At 35.1% G+C, this 16,539-nt stretch overlaps 2 protein-coding genes across 2 annotated transcripts; both read left to right on the top strand.

The window, feature by feature from the left end:
• Nucleotides 1-2,967: 2,967 nt before the first annotated feature.
• Nucleotides 2,968-5,460, top strand: LOC145045719 (zinc finger BED domain-containing protein RICESLEEPER 2-like). Its single transcript, XM_078994043.1, has 6 exons — nucleotides 2,968-3,238; nucleotides 3,320-3,695; nucleotides 3,785-4,331; nucleotides 4,432-5,170; nucleotides 5,262-5,326; nucleotides 5,437-5,460. Exons 1-6 carry the CDS (start codon nucleotides 2,968-2,970, stop codon nucleotides 5,458-5,460), a joined length of 2,022 nt encoding a protein of 673 aa, XP_078850169.1.
• A 951-nt stretch (nucleotides 5,461-6,411) lies between these two features.
• RGD3 (ROOT GROWTH DEFECTIVE 3) lies at nucleotides 6,412-15,781 on the top strand. Its single transcript, XM_078996922.1, has 27 exons — nucleotides 6,412-6,598; nucleotides 6,825-7,014; nucleotides 7,349-7,443; nucleotides 7,552-7,769; nucleotides 7,852-7,906; nucleotides 7,982-8,063; nucleotides 8,131-8,444; nucleotides 8,524-8,632; nucleotides 8,721-9,237; nucleotides 9,381-9,513; nucleotides 9,603-9,671; nucleotides 9,766-9,977; nucleotides 10,055-10,289; nucleotides 10,358-10,528; nucleotides 10,702-11,544; nucleotides 11,637-11,756; nucleotides 11,852-12,325; nucleotides 12,400-13,431; nucleotides 13,505-13,573; nucleotides 13,653-13,757; nucleotides 13,840-14,076; nucleotides 14,150-14,413; nucleotides 14,495-14,544; nucleotides 14,629-14,738; nucleotides 14,832-14,914; nucleotides 14,988-15,218; nucleotides 15,310-15,781. The coding sequence occupies exons 2-27, from the start codon at nucleotides 6,966-6,968 to the stop codon at nucleotides 15,466-15,468; spliced, it is 6,036 nt and encodes a 2,011-aa protein (XP_078853048.1). The 5' UTR covers nucleotides 6,412-6,598; nucleotides 6,825-6,965; the 3' UTR covers nucleotides 15,469-15,781.
• Nucleotides 15,782-16,539: the final 758 nt, after the last annotated feature.

The raw sequence follows: 16,539 nt of genomic DNA, 5'->3' as shown, positions 1-16,539 counted from the left end.
AACTCAAAGAGAAAATGACTACGGAGGGTAACTACCTCTTATCCATGTTCACATATTGACAACTTCTTATTTTTTGTACATAAGAAAGAAACTAACTTGTTTTAACTGTATAACATCCCAAAAATCATGACTAAAAATTTCGTTTTTAATTTAATATTAAAACCATAATTGTCAAACCATTAATTTAATACTCCAGCATCGGACCTCGCCCGACATCAGACCCCGCCTGGCATCGAGCCCCGCTCGGTATACAGATTTGTCTCTCTTAGGCCCCGCCTGTCTTCGGGCCCCGCTCGCTAAACACATACAATCATCTAACATGCTAATACATAAAGAAACATACTCTATTGGATCCCTGTCCTAAGAAACATACTCTGCTAATAATGAGATACAAAACTTCATCCGTACTCAGCTAGTTCCAGCCAGGGCTTCAGCAGTGCAAGGCGAGTCTCCTCACTGTGTGAATGGGTCTAAGGTCATAATACCAGCCCACGTAGTCTATGAGTAAGAATACTCGGGGGTTAGCCATAAACATTGTGTGCTAGTATGTTATTCCAGACCAAGGTCTGGTGTCGGGCGGGTGCCTGAGGAATGTTTTCATGTTAGATTATACTTGTTGTATGTGTGATACTTGTATGTGCCTGGTAAAGAGGTGAGTGTGGGTGAGCTCCCGTATCTCATCACTAGCTGAGTACGAACGATGTTCTGTATCTCATTATTACTAGAGTATGTTTCTTAGGACATGGATATAGTAGAGTATGTTTCTTTATGTGTTAGCATATTATAGGATTGTATGTGTTTAGCGGGCGGGCCCCGGAGACAAGCAGGGCCTAAGAGAGACATATTTGTATACCGAGCGGGGCCCGATGCCGGAGTATTAAATTAGTGGTTTGACAATTATGGTTTTAGTATTAAATTAAAAAGATTTTTTTTGGTCATGATTTTTGGGATGTTATACAGTTAAAACAAGTTAGTTGCTTTCTTATGTACAAAAAATAAGAAATTGCCAATATGTGAACACGGATAAGAGGTAGTTACCCTCCTAAGTCATTTTCCATTTGAGTTACCGGTTAAAACAGATATTAGCCGGTAATATTGGTGTAATTTAAACAGTTAAAACAAGTTAGTTGTTTTATTATGTACAAAAAAGAAGAAGTTGCTAATATGTGAATACGGATAAAAGATAGTTACCCTCTTAAGTCATTTTCCCTATTTCAACCTATCGTATTTCTTTTTGTTTGATGATTTATATATCTGAAACTTTTTTTTAATTAATTATTTAATGTTAATATATATTTTTAATATAATTAATTGTTTTTATTATTAGAACATACGTCCTTATTTCATCGATATGATTTTCTTTGTTAAAACAAGAACAAATAATTTGAATTCAAATCAAGTTTAGCACAAAAGAAAAAAGCTATGATATATGCCTTAATAGTTGTAATAATAATTTCTTTATATATATATATATATATATATATATATATATATATATATATATATATATATATATAGGAAAAGTGAATATACCCTTAAGGGTATATAAGCTTAGGTACCCAAACTCATTATAATACATCATTTTGTTTAATATATTTATTATAATGTTCTTAAACTTCAACCCTTGATTTGATTTACTTTCAAAATTTTCGAAATTTCATTATTATCTTTCTCTTACATCATATCTTTTTGCCGAACACTTACTAGGTTATAACTATTATAGTTGAAAATGAAAATTATGTAAGAGAAATATAAATGTGAAATTGATAAAAATCTTGGAAGTAAATCAAGTTAGAAGTTGAATTATAAGAACATCGGACAATTACAATGTATATATATGATACAAAACGATGTAGTATAGTGAGTTTGGGTACCTAAACTTATATACCCTTAAGGGTATATTCACTTTTCACATATATATATATATATATATATATATATATATATATATATATATATATATATATATATATATATAAGGATGGCAAAAAAACCCGACACCGACGGTGAAAACCGAAAACCGAAGTCTTTGGGTCGGTTTTGGGGATTTCTTATCGGGTTTGGGGCGGTTTCAGGGGCTGAAATTGGGGAATTTATTGGGTTCAGGGATGGGGATGGGGGAGGGACAACCGATCCGGCCCGGCCCGATATATATATATATATATATATATATATATATATATATATATATATATAATATTTTACTTTAATATAATAAATTAATGATATAATAGAAGCGTATGTGTCTATCCGAATTCCTCCCAATACACAGGACTTCTGTAAAATATTTTATACTTTGTGAAACTCTATACGACCATCAGCATCCCTCTCTCAATAGTTATTCCCTGTCTTTTTTCTCCCAAGCTTCAATCGACATTGGCGATTTGGCGTTAGAGTTAATAGCGATCAACATTCAGCTATAATCGAGTTTTGAAGCCCGACGTCCACAGTCCACTGCAGTGTTGCTCCATTCCGGTCGCCCCCTGTTCTTAGTTTCGATTGCTTCTATCCGATATTCTAATTACAAAGTAAATATTTTCTCGATTTCTTCCTGCTTTCTGATCACTTATCGATTCTCTTGACATATTATTTGCTTATCATAAAAAATCTTTAATAAATTTGAAACGATGTGGGACTTTTTTTAGCTTATTATGATTGAGAATGGAAACTAGGAATAGATATACATCATACCTTGTAGTTACAGATTTTTATGGGATTTTTATTTGAAACGTGTTATGAAAATATGGAAAGAAATATAGCCTTTATGCTTACCTGGTCATTATGTAAGATTTATTAAACATATGTATCCTAAATTATATCTTCATGACTATCTTTATTTTATATTGGCAAAGATGAATACATGTTATGATTCATATTTTCAACTTTGCTTATGTTTTCAACTTTACAGTAAAGTGAAGTTTTATTTTATTTATTGATAGAGCTTTTTTGTCTATTATTATTTTAGGTATGGAAAAACAAGCTGATAGCTCTAAGACAAATAATCCCAAAGATAACAACCATGGAGTTAATAAGTCTAATCTATCAACACCTGCTGCAAATGATTCTGTGACACAGAATGAAACTCCTAATGATGATGTACATGAACTTGAGTCAGTAGGTAGGAAGAGGAGACAAAGGTCAGTTGTCTGGAATCACTTTAAGAAGATGAAAGTGAATGGAATAGAAAAAGCGGAGTGCGAGTATTGCAAGAAGAAGTTGGGAGGGTCTAGTAAAAATGGTACAAGGCATTTACATGATCATTATAAAGTTTGTATAAGACGACCCTTTCAAGATATACGCCAACATATTCTTGTGGGAGAACGAAAAAAGGTCGATGGTAGTTCATCATATCTCTACAACTACACATTTAATGCGGATAATTCAAGGAGAGATCTTGCAGAGATGATCATTATTCATGAATATCCACTTTCAATAGTAGAGCATCACGACTTTCGAAAGTTCGTAGGAAATCTCCAACCTTTGTTTAAAGTTCCTTGTAGGAATACCATTAAAGGCGATATAATGAGTATTTATGATTTTGAAAAGCAAAAGACATTGAAGTTGTTAGACAAGAACACTAGTAGGGTAGTAATTACAACCGATATGTGGACGGCGAGCAACCAAAAGAAAGGATTTATGGTGATAACTGCTCACTTTATTGATCATAACTGGAATATGCAAAGTCGAATTATGAGGTACATGTTTATTATTTTTGTTTGTTCAACTAAATCTGGATTTAATTTAGTTATTATTATTTTTATTAACCTATAGATTATTGAACTAGGTTTATTTATGTGCCTTGTCCGCATACATCCGATGTTCTTGCTGATGTGCTATATGACAGTTTGTGTGATTGGAAACTTGATAGAAAGTTGTCCACAATAACTGTTGATAACTGCACCACAAATGATTTAATTATTAACATATTGTTGGAGAAACTTCCTTTGAGTTTACTTATTCAAAGGGGTAGGTTGTTTCATATGCGATGTTGTGCGCATATTTTGAACTTAATTGTTCAAGACGGTTTAGATATCATTAGGGATGAGATTGAAAGGATTAGAGATAGTGTGGCATTTTGGACCGCAACACCAAAAAGGCAGCAAATATTTGAGGAAACAACTCACAACTTGGAAATACCATTTGCAAAAAAATTATCACTTGATTGTAAGACTAGGTGGAACTCTACTTTTTTAATGCTCAGTGTTGCTATAGCTTACAAGGAAGTCTTTAAGAAGTTAAAACAACGAGAATCACAATATAAGTGTTTGCCAAGTGAGCGTGATTGGGAGTTGGCCAAAGAAATTTGTGATAGATTGCAATTATTTTACGAGGTAAAATCTATTCTTATATGATAATTTTTGCAATGTAATGTATCATATTTTAAACTATCCTTAGATACTCACTAACTTTTATTTATTCGGTAATTCTTAGGTAACTGTAATGTTTTCGGGTACAAAATATCCTACAACAAATGTCTTTTTTCCATATATATGTGAAATTAGATATTCTTTGGTTGATTGGGCGTGTTCTTCTAACGAAGTTATTAAGCAGATGGCTACTAAGATGCTTCAAAATTTTGATAAGTATTGGTCTGTTATACATGGGATTATGGGGATGGCAGCGGTTTTAGATCCTCGGTATAAACTAAAATTTGTTGAGTTGCTTTTTTCGGTGCTTTATGGAAAAGAGAAGTCAGAGAGTGAAATTGAAAAACTTAAAGAACTCGTCTATAGTTTGTTTCAAGAGTATGAATCTAGTTCTCCTAGTACTAGAACTAGTTATGAGGGTGTTGGGTGTTCATCTTTCACTTCAGGGCCTTCGGTTGGTCATCGAGTTGAATTTAAGAAACTTTTCTCGAGTATTGCTTCGATTGCTAGCCAACATGATGATACTGGCATTACAACAGAGTTGGATAATTATTTGAAAGAGAAACTTTTGCCAAAAGATGTGGACCTTGATTTGTTAGCTTGGTGGAAGACAAACGGGTTTAAGTACCCAACACTACAAAGAATAGCAAAAGATATTTTAGCAATTCCTATTTCTACTGTTGCATCACAATCTGCATTCAGCACCGGTGGAAGATTGGTAAGCCCTCATCGTAGTCGACTACACGCAAAGACGTTGGAGGCATTGATGTGTGCTCAAAGTTGGCTCTTGAATGAAATACGAGGTACGCCATATTTAATTTTAGGTATTAAAAATTCCTTGTTAGCTTATGGATTTAAATTTTATTGATATATTTTTGTATTTTTTATTCATAGAAACTTGTTCGGGTGAGTCAGAAGCTTATTGTCGCACTGTTGAGTATGATTATGATGTGGAAGAGGTAAATAAACTTAATAATAACATTACCGACTTATTGTGATTTTCTTGGTTAAGGTCTCTACTTATTACTAAATTGTTTACTCTACTAATAGACGTTTTGATATTTTGCAGGAAAACAAAGAAAGTGAGATTTAGAATTGACCACTTTGGAACTTTTGATTTGAGAAATTGAGTTGGTAATTTGTGTCCTCAACTTGTTGTTTGAGTCATTTAGTATTTATTACGTAAGGGTGATGCTTTTTGAGACATTGGTATTGTGTTTTGATCATGTAATCGTACCTTTTTTTTTTTTGGCTTTGATGGTGTTTGAAACATATAATATTTATCCAGTTTGTTGTTATTTTTTATAATGTATGAGATTTTTATGCTATAGTTTGGCTTAAACAATCATTTTAAAAAATTTAGTTTTATTTTAATATGGGTCTAATATGTTGAATATCATCAAAGAAAAATATTTAACAACCTAACAGGATTATCTACCCTTATCGGGTTCCCCAATGGTGATTGGGTAAAACGTAATACCCGATGGGGATCACCGTTAAGGTCCCCGACGGGGATCGGGACGGTTTTGGGAAGTAAAAAGCTTATTGGTTTTGGGGATGGGGATACTAGAAACCGGACCGAACCCGCCCCGTTGCCATCCCTATATATATATATATATATATATATATATATATATATATATATATATATATATATATATATATATATATATATATATATATATATATATATATATATATATATATATATATCGTTAGTTTTGGTTCTAGATCTGTTTATGAGTTAATTCGATTTCATAGACAAAACAAGTTATTTAATAATTTGCTTTAAAAACTAAAAAAAGTTATTACTTTGTGTCAATTTGTTTTCGGTTTTGAATATCTTTTTGATTTGATCAATAATGTGACAAAATTTACATAGCAATGGTTGTATGCTCTCTACAAAGTCTATTCAAAGTTCAAACAATTTGCAAAAGTCCATTCAAACGGTTTTCAGAAAACGGGTCGGGTGGGACCCGATTATTCGATACGACACCGGTTCATATTGTAAAAACTTATAAAGTGAGGGCTGGGATTTCAGTTATCATCACCACCCATCAGTTCGAAACCCTCGTCCCTTTCTTCTTCTCTTCTTCTATGCAAATACCACTCGCTACCCACAACCACCTCAACCAAAATCAACCACGCCCATGATTTCGACGAGTATTCATTGTTTGCAATAATTATGGCCTTGTTAGGTTTCTCAATTCCATTGAAGAAAAAACCCTAAGGTACGTTCAATTTCTCCGTTTTGCTATGCTCAGATGCATGTGAAGCTTGGTGGTTAGGAATTAAATCATCATGCAATCAGAAATGTTGTTTTTTGTTGGTAAATTTCAATTCAAACGTGTATTTTTACGTTGCGGGTGCTTTACATAGTAAATCTCTGGATACGTTTCACGTTCCTTTATTTGGGAATTGCGATAATGTTTAATTTTTTCTTCTAAATTTCTGTAGGGTCGTGTTTTGTTGAGGGGAATGAAATCATTTGACAGGAACGTTGAAAATTGTTGTGCGGGAAGTGATTATTGTTTGTTAATTATAAGTGTTGATTTATTAGAATGAGTGATGCTGTAACTGCTACAGTTAGTAAGAGATATGGCACAACAATCTTCTCGGCTCCAAAGGCTGCTAACTTTACTGGAGAGTATCCTTTATGTATTATGATCTTGCTTTTGCACGCATACTGCTTGTGTTTTTTAGATGTGTTTCTGTTTCATTTAAAGATGAAATGATTTTTTTGGTAATTTCAGTTAAACTTGTAAAATTTATTTCATAATTGAATTTCCATCAAATAATCATATGATCTGATGGTTTTGAATACTTTCTTTAGGAACTTGTCTCATACTTACTGATAGATGGATTGAGGGTCTGTAGGTGCACAATATATGATTTTAGTAAAAACATCACCTTTAGGTAGTGATAGATGGATTGAGGGTGTTAAAGGATATTGAATTATGTATTTCTTGACCTTTTTAAAGCTGGCTCAACACAAGCTACAAGATTCACTGCAGCTCGCCAGATAGGGGAGATTGCAAAATTACATCCTCAGGACTTGAGCTCTCTGCTACATAAGGTCTGTATTGTTGCATTGATTCTTCCTTTTTTACCCCTATACTAATGCATCAAGCCTATTACTTATGTGCTCTCTACTTAATTTGGGCAACTATTTTGTATGTTTTAGGTCTCTCAGTATCTCCGTAGCAAAAACTGGGATACAAGAGTTGCAGCTGCTCATGCAATTGGAGCAATTGCAGGATGTTTTAAACATTCATCTATGACAGAACTGTATAATCTTGTTGAGGCAAAGATGAAGGAAGCTGGCATAAGTTGTGCCACTGAGGATGAGGTTTTGTGGCCAAAGTCTCATCCCAAAATAAGTGCAAGCACTTCATTTCAGAGGTTGTTCTTTCCCACCCACCTACTTCTTTCTTACACTCATTGATATTTACTTGGATGCCTTTTACTTTTGTCAATTGAACAGCTTCGAGCTCACTAAAGTGCTGGAATTTGGGGCTCTTTTGGCATCTGGAGGACAGGTACTACCTTTTCCTTTATCAAGAATCATTAGCTTAAACTTTCTTGTATGCGATCTTGATATAGTTCTCTTTTAGGAGTTTGAAGTTGCAAATGATTTCACCAATAACCCAAAAGAAAGATTGGCCAAACAAAAGCAAAATTTAAAACGGCGGTTGGGTATGCCATGAATTTGTTATTATCTTTGGTTGTATTTGCATCTGTACTTATAACTATTTGTTTACAGGAATGGATGTATGTGAGCAGTTCATGGATGTAAATGATATGATAAGAGATGAAGATCTTGTAATGCACAAACCGAATTCCATTGGAAGTGGCATGAATCCTCAATTTTACCTACAGAGACCTAATCGTAATGTGCAGCAGTTTGTTGTAGATATGGTACCTGGTTATAGACCAAGGAGGCCAAGTGCACGTGAAAGAAACCTCTTAAAACGCAAAGCCAAAATAAGTTCAAAAGATCAAACAAAAGATGTGTCAGGCACTCAAGAGCTCATTTCACCCAAATCCATTTCTCAAGATTCACCTTCTTCCAATTCGGTAATGATTATCAATCATCTTTTATTAGGTTAAATGCAAAAGTTAAAATCTTTTTATCAATATTGAGTTATGGATGCAGATGTTTCCGGATTCTATTCCTGATGAAGAGAGCTCTGAGCATGAAAAAGATGGTACATGGCCTTTTCATAATATAGTTGAACAACTCATTCTTGATATCTTTGATCCTGGTAAGTTTCTGTTACTGGATCTTCTTTTTTATCATGTTGTATCGAGTTATCGTGTCAATATGTAATATTCTTGAATTGTTCCCACCAGTTTGGGAGGTGCGACATGGCAGTGTGATGGCTTTAAGGGAAATCTTGACACATCAAGGTGGCTGTGCTGGCGTTCTTACATCAGACAGTTGTGATGACGTGTTACTAACAGAGTCAGAAGATAAGATTAAGAATGGTATCAAGAGAGAACGTGAAATCGATTTGAACATGCAAATCACAACAGAAGAAACCGAGCCAATTCTCAAGAGGCAGAAGTCTGAAATTGCATCATTTGATCAGATGGATGAATTAGTCTCCGCATCTGATATTGGATCCAATGGTGAAATAATTGCAAGCTCTGTTAAGGTTGAGCCTCATACAGAAGTTGCAGAAATGTTGCAGATAACAAATTCTTTTGATAATAAAGATTTAGTGGAAAAGGTAGACATACTGGAAGGCCTTCATGGCAATAATGAGCTGGCAAACTTGATTAAAAGGGCCAGAAATTCATCACTGAAAAACTCAGAACTTCTTCAAGATTGTGGAATTCGTTTCTTGTGTGTGCTGTCACTAGATCGGTATGTATACTACATATACCCTTTCCTTGGGACTGTTTCTTCTTCTTTTTGACTTAATTATGTTGTATGAAACATAGATGAAAAATGAAAAGAAAAAATAGTTGCACAGCACATCTATTAACTACTCGTGTTCATATCTACAGTTTTGGAGATTATGTCTCTGATCAGGTTGTTGCTCCAGTACGTGAAACATGTGCACAGGCATTAGGAGCAGTGCTTAAGTACATGCATCCTATGCTAGTTCATCAGACACTGAATGTTCTCTTGAAAATGCAGGTAAATATCATGTTGGACCTTGTTTTTTTCTTTTAAAAAAAAGGTTTATTGGTTGATTTTCAATTGATTTTGTTTACTGATTCTTCCAGCGTAGACCAGAGTGGGAAATTCGCCATGGCAGTCTTTTGGGTATTAAATATTTGGTTGCTGTGCGCCAGGTAGGATTTTCGTGGGTCCCGAACATCACATAATAATTTGATTTCTTTTTTGGTTTTTCTTGATTATTTGGATGTTTTAAATATCTTAAAACAGGAGATGCTTCCTGATTTGCTGGGGCTTGTCCTTCCTGCTTGTAAAGCAGGACTAGAAGATCCTGATGATGATGTGAGAGCAGTTGCTGCAGATGCTTTAATTCCCACTGCATCTGCCATTGTTTCACTTAGTGGAGAAATGTTGCATCCTATTGTGATGTTACTGTGGGATATTTTGCTTGATTTGGATGATTTAAGCCCCTCCACAAGCAGGTAGTTTTTAACTACTTTCTTCTCGACATTTCTATTTAAAAAAAAAATTCTAAAAAGCATCTTTGTATATATTGCAGTGTGATGAATCTACTTGCAGAAATATATTCCCAGGAAGAGATGATTTCTAGAATGTTCTCTGCTTTCAAAGTAAAACAAGGATTTGATCTGAATGAGATTGTTCCTGTTGATGATCTTACACGTGCATCAAATTCTCAAGAAAATCCTTACATGCTGTCAACATTAGCTCCAAGATTGTGGCCATTTATGAGACATAGTATCACATCTGTTCGTTATTCAGCCATTCGAACATTAGTAGGCTTCTAACTAAATTCCTTTCTCCCTATTTGTAACATAAACATTAACTAAATTAATATGTACAGGAGCGGCTGCTTGAAGCAGAATACAGAAGGAGTATATCTGAATCTTCTTCCTCCTTTTGGCCTTCTTTTATACTGGTTGACACCCTTAGAATTGTCTTCCAAAATCTGCTTCTTGAATCAAATCAGGAAATTTTACAATGCTCAGAAAGGGTCTGGAGGTTGCTTCTCGAGGTAATTAATTTGACAATAACACTTGGTTTTCACATTTTTTCTTCACTTATACTCTTTTTACTGCACTTTAACAAATGGGTATTCAACCATTGATACTAATTACTAAATACTAATATACATGTGAATCAACAATTAAAAGATTTGCTAAAAAAGCCTTTTTGAATTGATGGTAGTGTCCAGTGGAAGATTTGGAATCTGCTGCACGCTCATACATGTCATCTTGGATAGAGCTTATAACTACTCCATACGGATCACCACTGGATTCCACAAAAATGTTTTGGCCACTTTCCCTTCCACGTAAAAGTCACTTCAAAGCTGCAGCAAAAATGAGAGCTGTGAAGCTTGAAAATGGTCTTTACACCAATGTAGTCTCAGATTCCACAGAAGGAACTCTTCCTCATGATAGAAATGGAGATTCCTCTGTTAAAATAATCGTAGGTGCAGATAGTGAAATGTCAGTTACAAACACACGGATTGTTACATCAACAGCTTTAGGAATTTTAGCATCCAAGTTGCATGAGGTTTCTGACCAATATGTTTTTGATCCTTTATGGAAAGCCATCACATCTTTATCTGGAGTTCAGCGACAGGTGGCATCTTTGGTTCTGATTTCTTGGTTTAAAGAGATGAAGAATAGAGAAGCTTCCGGAAGCAAGGGACTGACAAATGCAAACTATGATACCTTAAAGAACAGGTTGTTGGAGTTGCTATCGTGCACAGATCCAGCTTTTCCTACAAAAACTTCGCGTCTTCCTTATGCTGAACTTTCTAGAACCTATGATAAAATGCGAAATGAGGCATCTCAGCTTGTTGAATCATGTGGCATGATTGATGAGTCTAAGAAAATGGATGTGGATAATTTGACTCCTGATGATGCAATGACATTTATTACAAAACTGCCATTGCCAAGTAGTGATGTTACTGGAGAAGATTCAGTAGGGAGGAATGGTCTTGATGAAGTAGAGTCTATAAAGCAGAGACTTTTGACCACTTCAGGCTACTTAAAATGTGTCCAGGTGTGTTTGACCTAAATTGCTCCTATTTGGGAGTTTTAACTTTTTATATCTTCATATTCTCTTATTTATGCTTTTTTTTAAACATTTGTCAGAGCAATTTGCATGTTACTGTATCGGCCTTAGTTGCTGCTGCAGTTGTTTGGATGTCTGAGCTTCCTGCAAAACTTAATCCAATTATATTACCCTTGATGGCCTCAATCAAGAGAGAGCAGGTATCTTTTTAAAGATTTATCCAGGGATTGTATCTTTTTTCCCCATTAGGTCAGTCCTATAATACTTTTGATTGATCCATTGTTTGATTTCATAGGAGGAAGTAATACAAAACATGGCAGCTGAAGCTCTTGCAGAGCTTGTATACCATTGTGTGCTACGTAAGCCGGGTCCCAATGACAAATTAATCAAGAATCTTTGTGGATTAGTATGCATGGATCCTAGTGAGACCCCTCAAGCTGGAGTGTTGACTTCAATGGAGATTGTTGAAGAACAAGATCTCCTTCCTTTTGGAAGTAATTCTACTTCCACCAAACAAAAACCAAAAGTTCACATGCTTGCTAATGGTGAAGACAGATCAAAAGTTGAGGGATTTATTTGTAGGAGAGGATCAGAATTTGCTTTGAAGCATCTATGCAGTAAATTTGGTGCTTCATTGTTTGAAAAGCTTCCTAAGCTTTGGGATTGTCTTACTGAAGTCTTGAAGCCTACTACCCCTGGAGATGAAATGCATGTTAGTCAAGCCATTGATTCTGTTAAAGACCCTCAAGTTTTGATAAATAATATCCAGGTAAAAAAGTTATTACATATGCTAAAGGGTAACAAGCAAGATCTTACATTACATAAATTATTTTATTTTTTTAGGTGGTTCGTTCTATTGCTTCAATGGTAGATGAGACATTACGCCCCCAACTAATGACACTCCTCCCATGCATTTTCACCTGTGTCCGCCATTCTCATGTTGCTGTGAGACTATCCGCTTCAAGATGCATCACATCAATGGCAAAGTCAATGACAGTCAACATCATGGGCTCAGTAATCGAAAACATAATCCCTATGTTGGGTGACATGGCATCTGTCAATGCTAGACAAGGAGCAGGGATGCTAATGAGTCTGCTTGTTCAAGGATTAGGCACTGATCTTGTTCCTTATGCAAGGCTGTTAGTTGTCCCTCTTTTAAGGTGTATGAGTGATTGTGATCATTCTGTTAGAAGAAGTGTCACACACAGCTTTGCTGCCCTTGTCCCTCTCTTACCCCTTGCACGTGGTGTCTCTCCTCCTCCTGGATTGAGTGAATGCCTGTTGTCTAGAAGTAGTGATGATGCTGAGTTCTTGGAGCAACTTGTTGATAACTCACATATTGATGATTATAATGTTCCTACTGAGTTGAAAGTCACCCTGAGAAGGTATCAGCAAGAGGGTATAAACTGGTTAGCCTTTTTAAAAAGGTTCAACCTTCATGGAATTTTATGTGATGATATGGGGCTTGGTAAAACCCTACAAGCATCAGCAATTATGGCATCTGATATTGTGGAACGAAGAGCTTCAAATAACAGTGAGGACCCTCCATCTTTAATCATTTGCCCATCTACCCTTGTTGGACACTGGGTATATGAGATTGAAAAATTCATTGATGCCTCTGTTATATCTTCACTCCAATACGTTGGTTCTTCACAAGAACGTGTTGCATTGCGTTCACAGTTTCAAAACTACAATGTCATTGTAACTTCTTATGATGTGATTCGTAAAGATGTTGAGCATTTGAGACACATGTTTTGGAACTATTGTGTTTTGGATGAAGGCCATATAATTAAGAATGCAAAATCGAAAATCACATGTGCTGTTAAACAGCTCAAGGCCCAACACAGGCTTATATTAAGTGGAACACCAATTCAGGTTTTGTTTATTTGCTCATTGAATTGGAGATTTGATTCGTTTAGTTATTCTGACTATGGTTTGTTTTATTCAGAATAATGTGTTGGAGTTGTGGTCTCTTTTTGACTTTTTGATGCCCGGATTTCTTGGAACAGAGAGACAGGTATGTTTTTATATCATTTACACTAATATAATCCCTATGCTATGCAATGCATCAACTGCTTTTGGGTGTTTTTTTGTAGTTTCAAGCAACTTATGGGAAACCACTAGCTGCAGCTCGTGATTCTAAATGTTCAGCCAAGGATGCTGAAGCAGGTGTACTTGCCATGGAAGCATTGCACAAACAGGTATTTTTCCTTCATCTGCCAAAAATGCCAACGCATTATGCATATCATGATCATGATAATAATAATAATTTACATATTGTAGGTGATGCCTTTCCTCCTGCGTCGCACGAAAGACCAAGTGTTGACAGATCTACCAGAGAAAATAATTCAAGATAGATACTGTGACTTGAGTCCAGTTCAACTTAAACTTTATGAACAGTTTTCAGGTTCACATGTCAAAAATGAAATTTCCACTATGGTCCAATCAAACGAAGCAGAAACAGAAACAGGGGAAGGGGAAGGAAAAGATGCATCCAAAACATCTTCTCATGTCTTCCAGGTATAACTGTGTGTCCATCTCTGTTCATCATGAACATATCAATATCTTATTACAAACAAATACTTTGTTGCAGGCTCTTCAGTTTTTACTGAAACTCTGCAGTCATCCATTGCTTGTGATTGGTGGAAAAATGCAAGACTCACTTCCGCGTATTTTACCTGATCTTTTTGCAACAAGCTCTGATATTAACTCAGAGCTTCGTAAACTGCACCACTCCCCAAAGTTGGTTGCCCTTCAAGAAATCTTGGAGGAGTGTGGGATAGGTGTTGAAGGGTCAACTTCTGAAGGCTCTGTTAGTGTTGGCCAGCACAGAGTCCTCATATTCGCACAGCATAAGGTAGGGTATTCATTCACTTTCACCAACACCTTCATCAGGTAGTTAATGTAATGTAATTTGTTTGATCATATATCTTTGTAGGCACTTCTGGACATTATCGAGAAAGACTTGTTTCATGTCCATATGAAAAGGTAAAAGAGTAATTAGTAATTACTACTGGTTTTGTGTTTGTAAGTAAAGGGGATATTGAAAAATGCTATATGGGTTACAAACAGTGTTACATATCTGCGGTTGGATGGATCGGTTGAACCAGAAAAACGGTTTGACATTGTTAAATCTTTCAATTCGGACCCTACTATCGATGTTTTGCTTCTTACAACACATGGTAAACCAACTCATCTTCCATTTTCCCAAGTATTATTTATTTATTTTTTTACATGTTTGTATTTTATCAATAATTATTGTATGTGGTTGGCAGTTGGTGGTCTTGGTTTGAATTTAACCTCAGCTGATACGCTAGTTTTCATGGAGCATGATTGGAATCCAATGCGTGATCATCAGGTATGTAATATCTTGCAATTATGAATTTGAAATTTCAAAAGTCAACACAACCGTGACATTTATTTTTGTACAGGCAATGGATAGAGCACACAGGTTGGGGCAACGGAAGGTAGTGAATGTGCATCGTCTGATAATGCGAGGGACTTTAGAAGAAAAAGTGATGAGCCTCCAAAAATTCAAAGTCTCTGTTGCCAATGCTGTCATTAATGCAGAAAACGCAAGCCTCAAGACCATGAACACCGATCAATTGCTTGATCTTTTCACTCCAGCAGATAATAATAATAATAATAACAATACTAAAAAGGTTCCAACATAACATTTCCTTTCCATTTCTAGCAAAATGACGGTTTTGTCCCTCTCTCAAAAAATATATATATGTTTTTATTTATTTCCAGGGTGCGTCCACTTCGGAAAACGTGGATGGATTGGCAAAGGTGCCAGGTGGTGGAAAAGGCCTAAAAGCAATCCTTGGTGGGCTGGAAGAGCTTTGGGACCAATCACAGTACACGGAAGAATACAATTTGACCCAATTTTTAGCCAAGTTGAATGCCTGATGGAACTACTACTATCATTATTATCATTATTATTCACGATATAAAATCCTTTTTCTTTTTGGTTTTTGCTTTTTGCAATCATCAATCTAATATGGCGAAAACAAAAGCCTGTACAGTTACATTTTTTTGAGGCAGAGCTCATGATTTTGACAACTAGTTATTTTCTTCAGGCCTTTGGCTCTTTATTTTATTTTATTTTATTTAGTGTTTTTTTTAATCGTATACAGTGTAAGGGATAGGAATGGGTACCACTCACTATATTTGTATCGAATATGAGCTTCCAGTGCCAACAATGTCAATGTTTCTTTCTCTCTCCCTCTCTCTATAACTAATTCATCTTCTTTAGATGTTTGTCAACAAGGAGAAGCATGTTATGTTTAATGTAATGTTTTTTCATATGCCATATGTTTCTCTTTTCAACTAATCAGGATGTCTCAAGTTCATGTAATTTTGTAATACCAAAATGTATTTGTATTTTGGTTTTCGGTTTGAACAACAGTATTTCCATTTGTATTAAATGCTCTATATGTTTTCAGTTTCCATTAATTTATACAATATGTTGTGTACTCATGCATTATTTGTGGATAAACATATATGTTGTAGTGTTACTCATAATATTTTGATAAACTCAAAACCGAGATACTTTGTCTAATATCCAAGAATTTTCTCAGCCACAAAAGCTTGTAGAATGGCATCTTGTCCTTATGAAATCATATATGGCTTAAATCAGAAACAAAATATGGCTCAAGTATCTTAGTTGCATGCAACTCATTCATTAAACTTAGTGGGATTGTGTTGTAATATGTTTTTTAGAAGATTCAAAGTTATGGAAAGGGAATGATAAAACAAAGAGCACCTATTTGTGGTCAAATTAATCTATGTCCGGTTTCTATGTAACCCATTTTACTCTTCTATGACTACATATGTTAATGCATAAGTTAGTTAGGGTTGAAATGATAAAATTTAAGATAAATCTCCAAATTCACTAAATATTTTCCAAAGAGAAAGTAAAAAATTAAGAAATGACCAATCTAACCACTGAAATCACAGATGAGCCTTAATGGGTTGCAA

Source organism: Lactuca saligna, chromosome 5 (genome assembly GCF_052625555.1).
Source record: "Lactuca saligna cultivar CGN05327 chromosome 5, ASM5262555v1, whole genome shotgun sequence".
NCBI lineage: Eukaryota > Viridiplantae > Streptophyta > Magnoliopsida > Asterales > Asteraceae > Lactuca > Lactuca saligna.
This window is presented reverse-complemented; position numbering and strand designations above follow the sequence as displayed.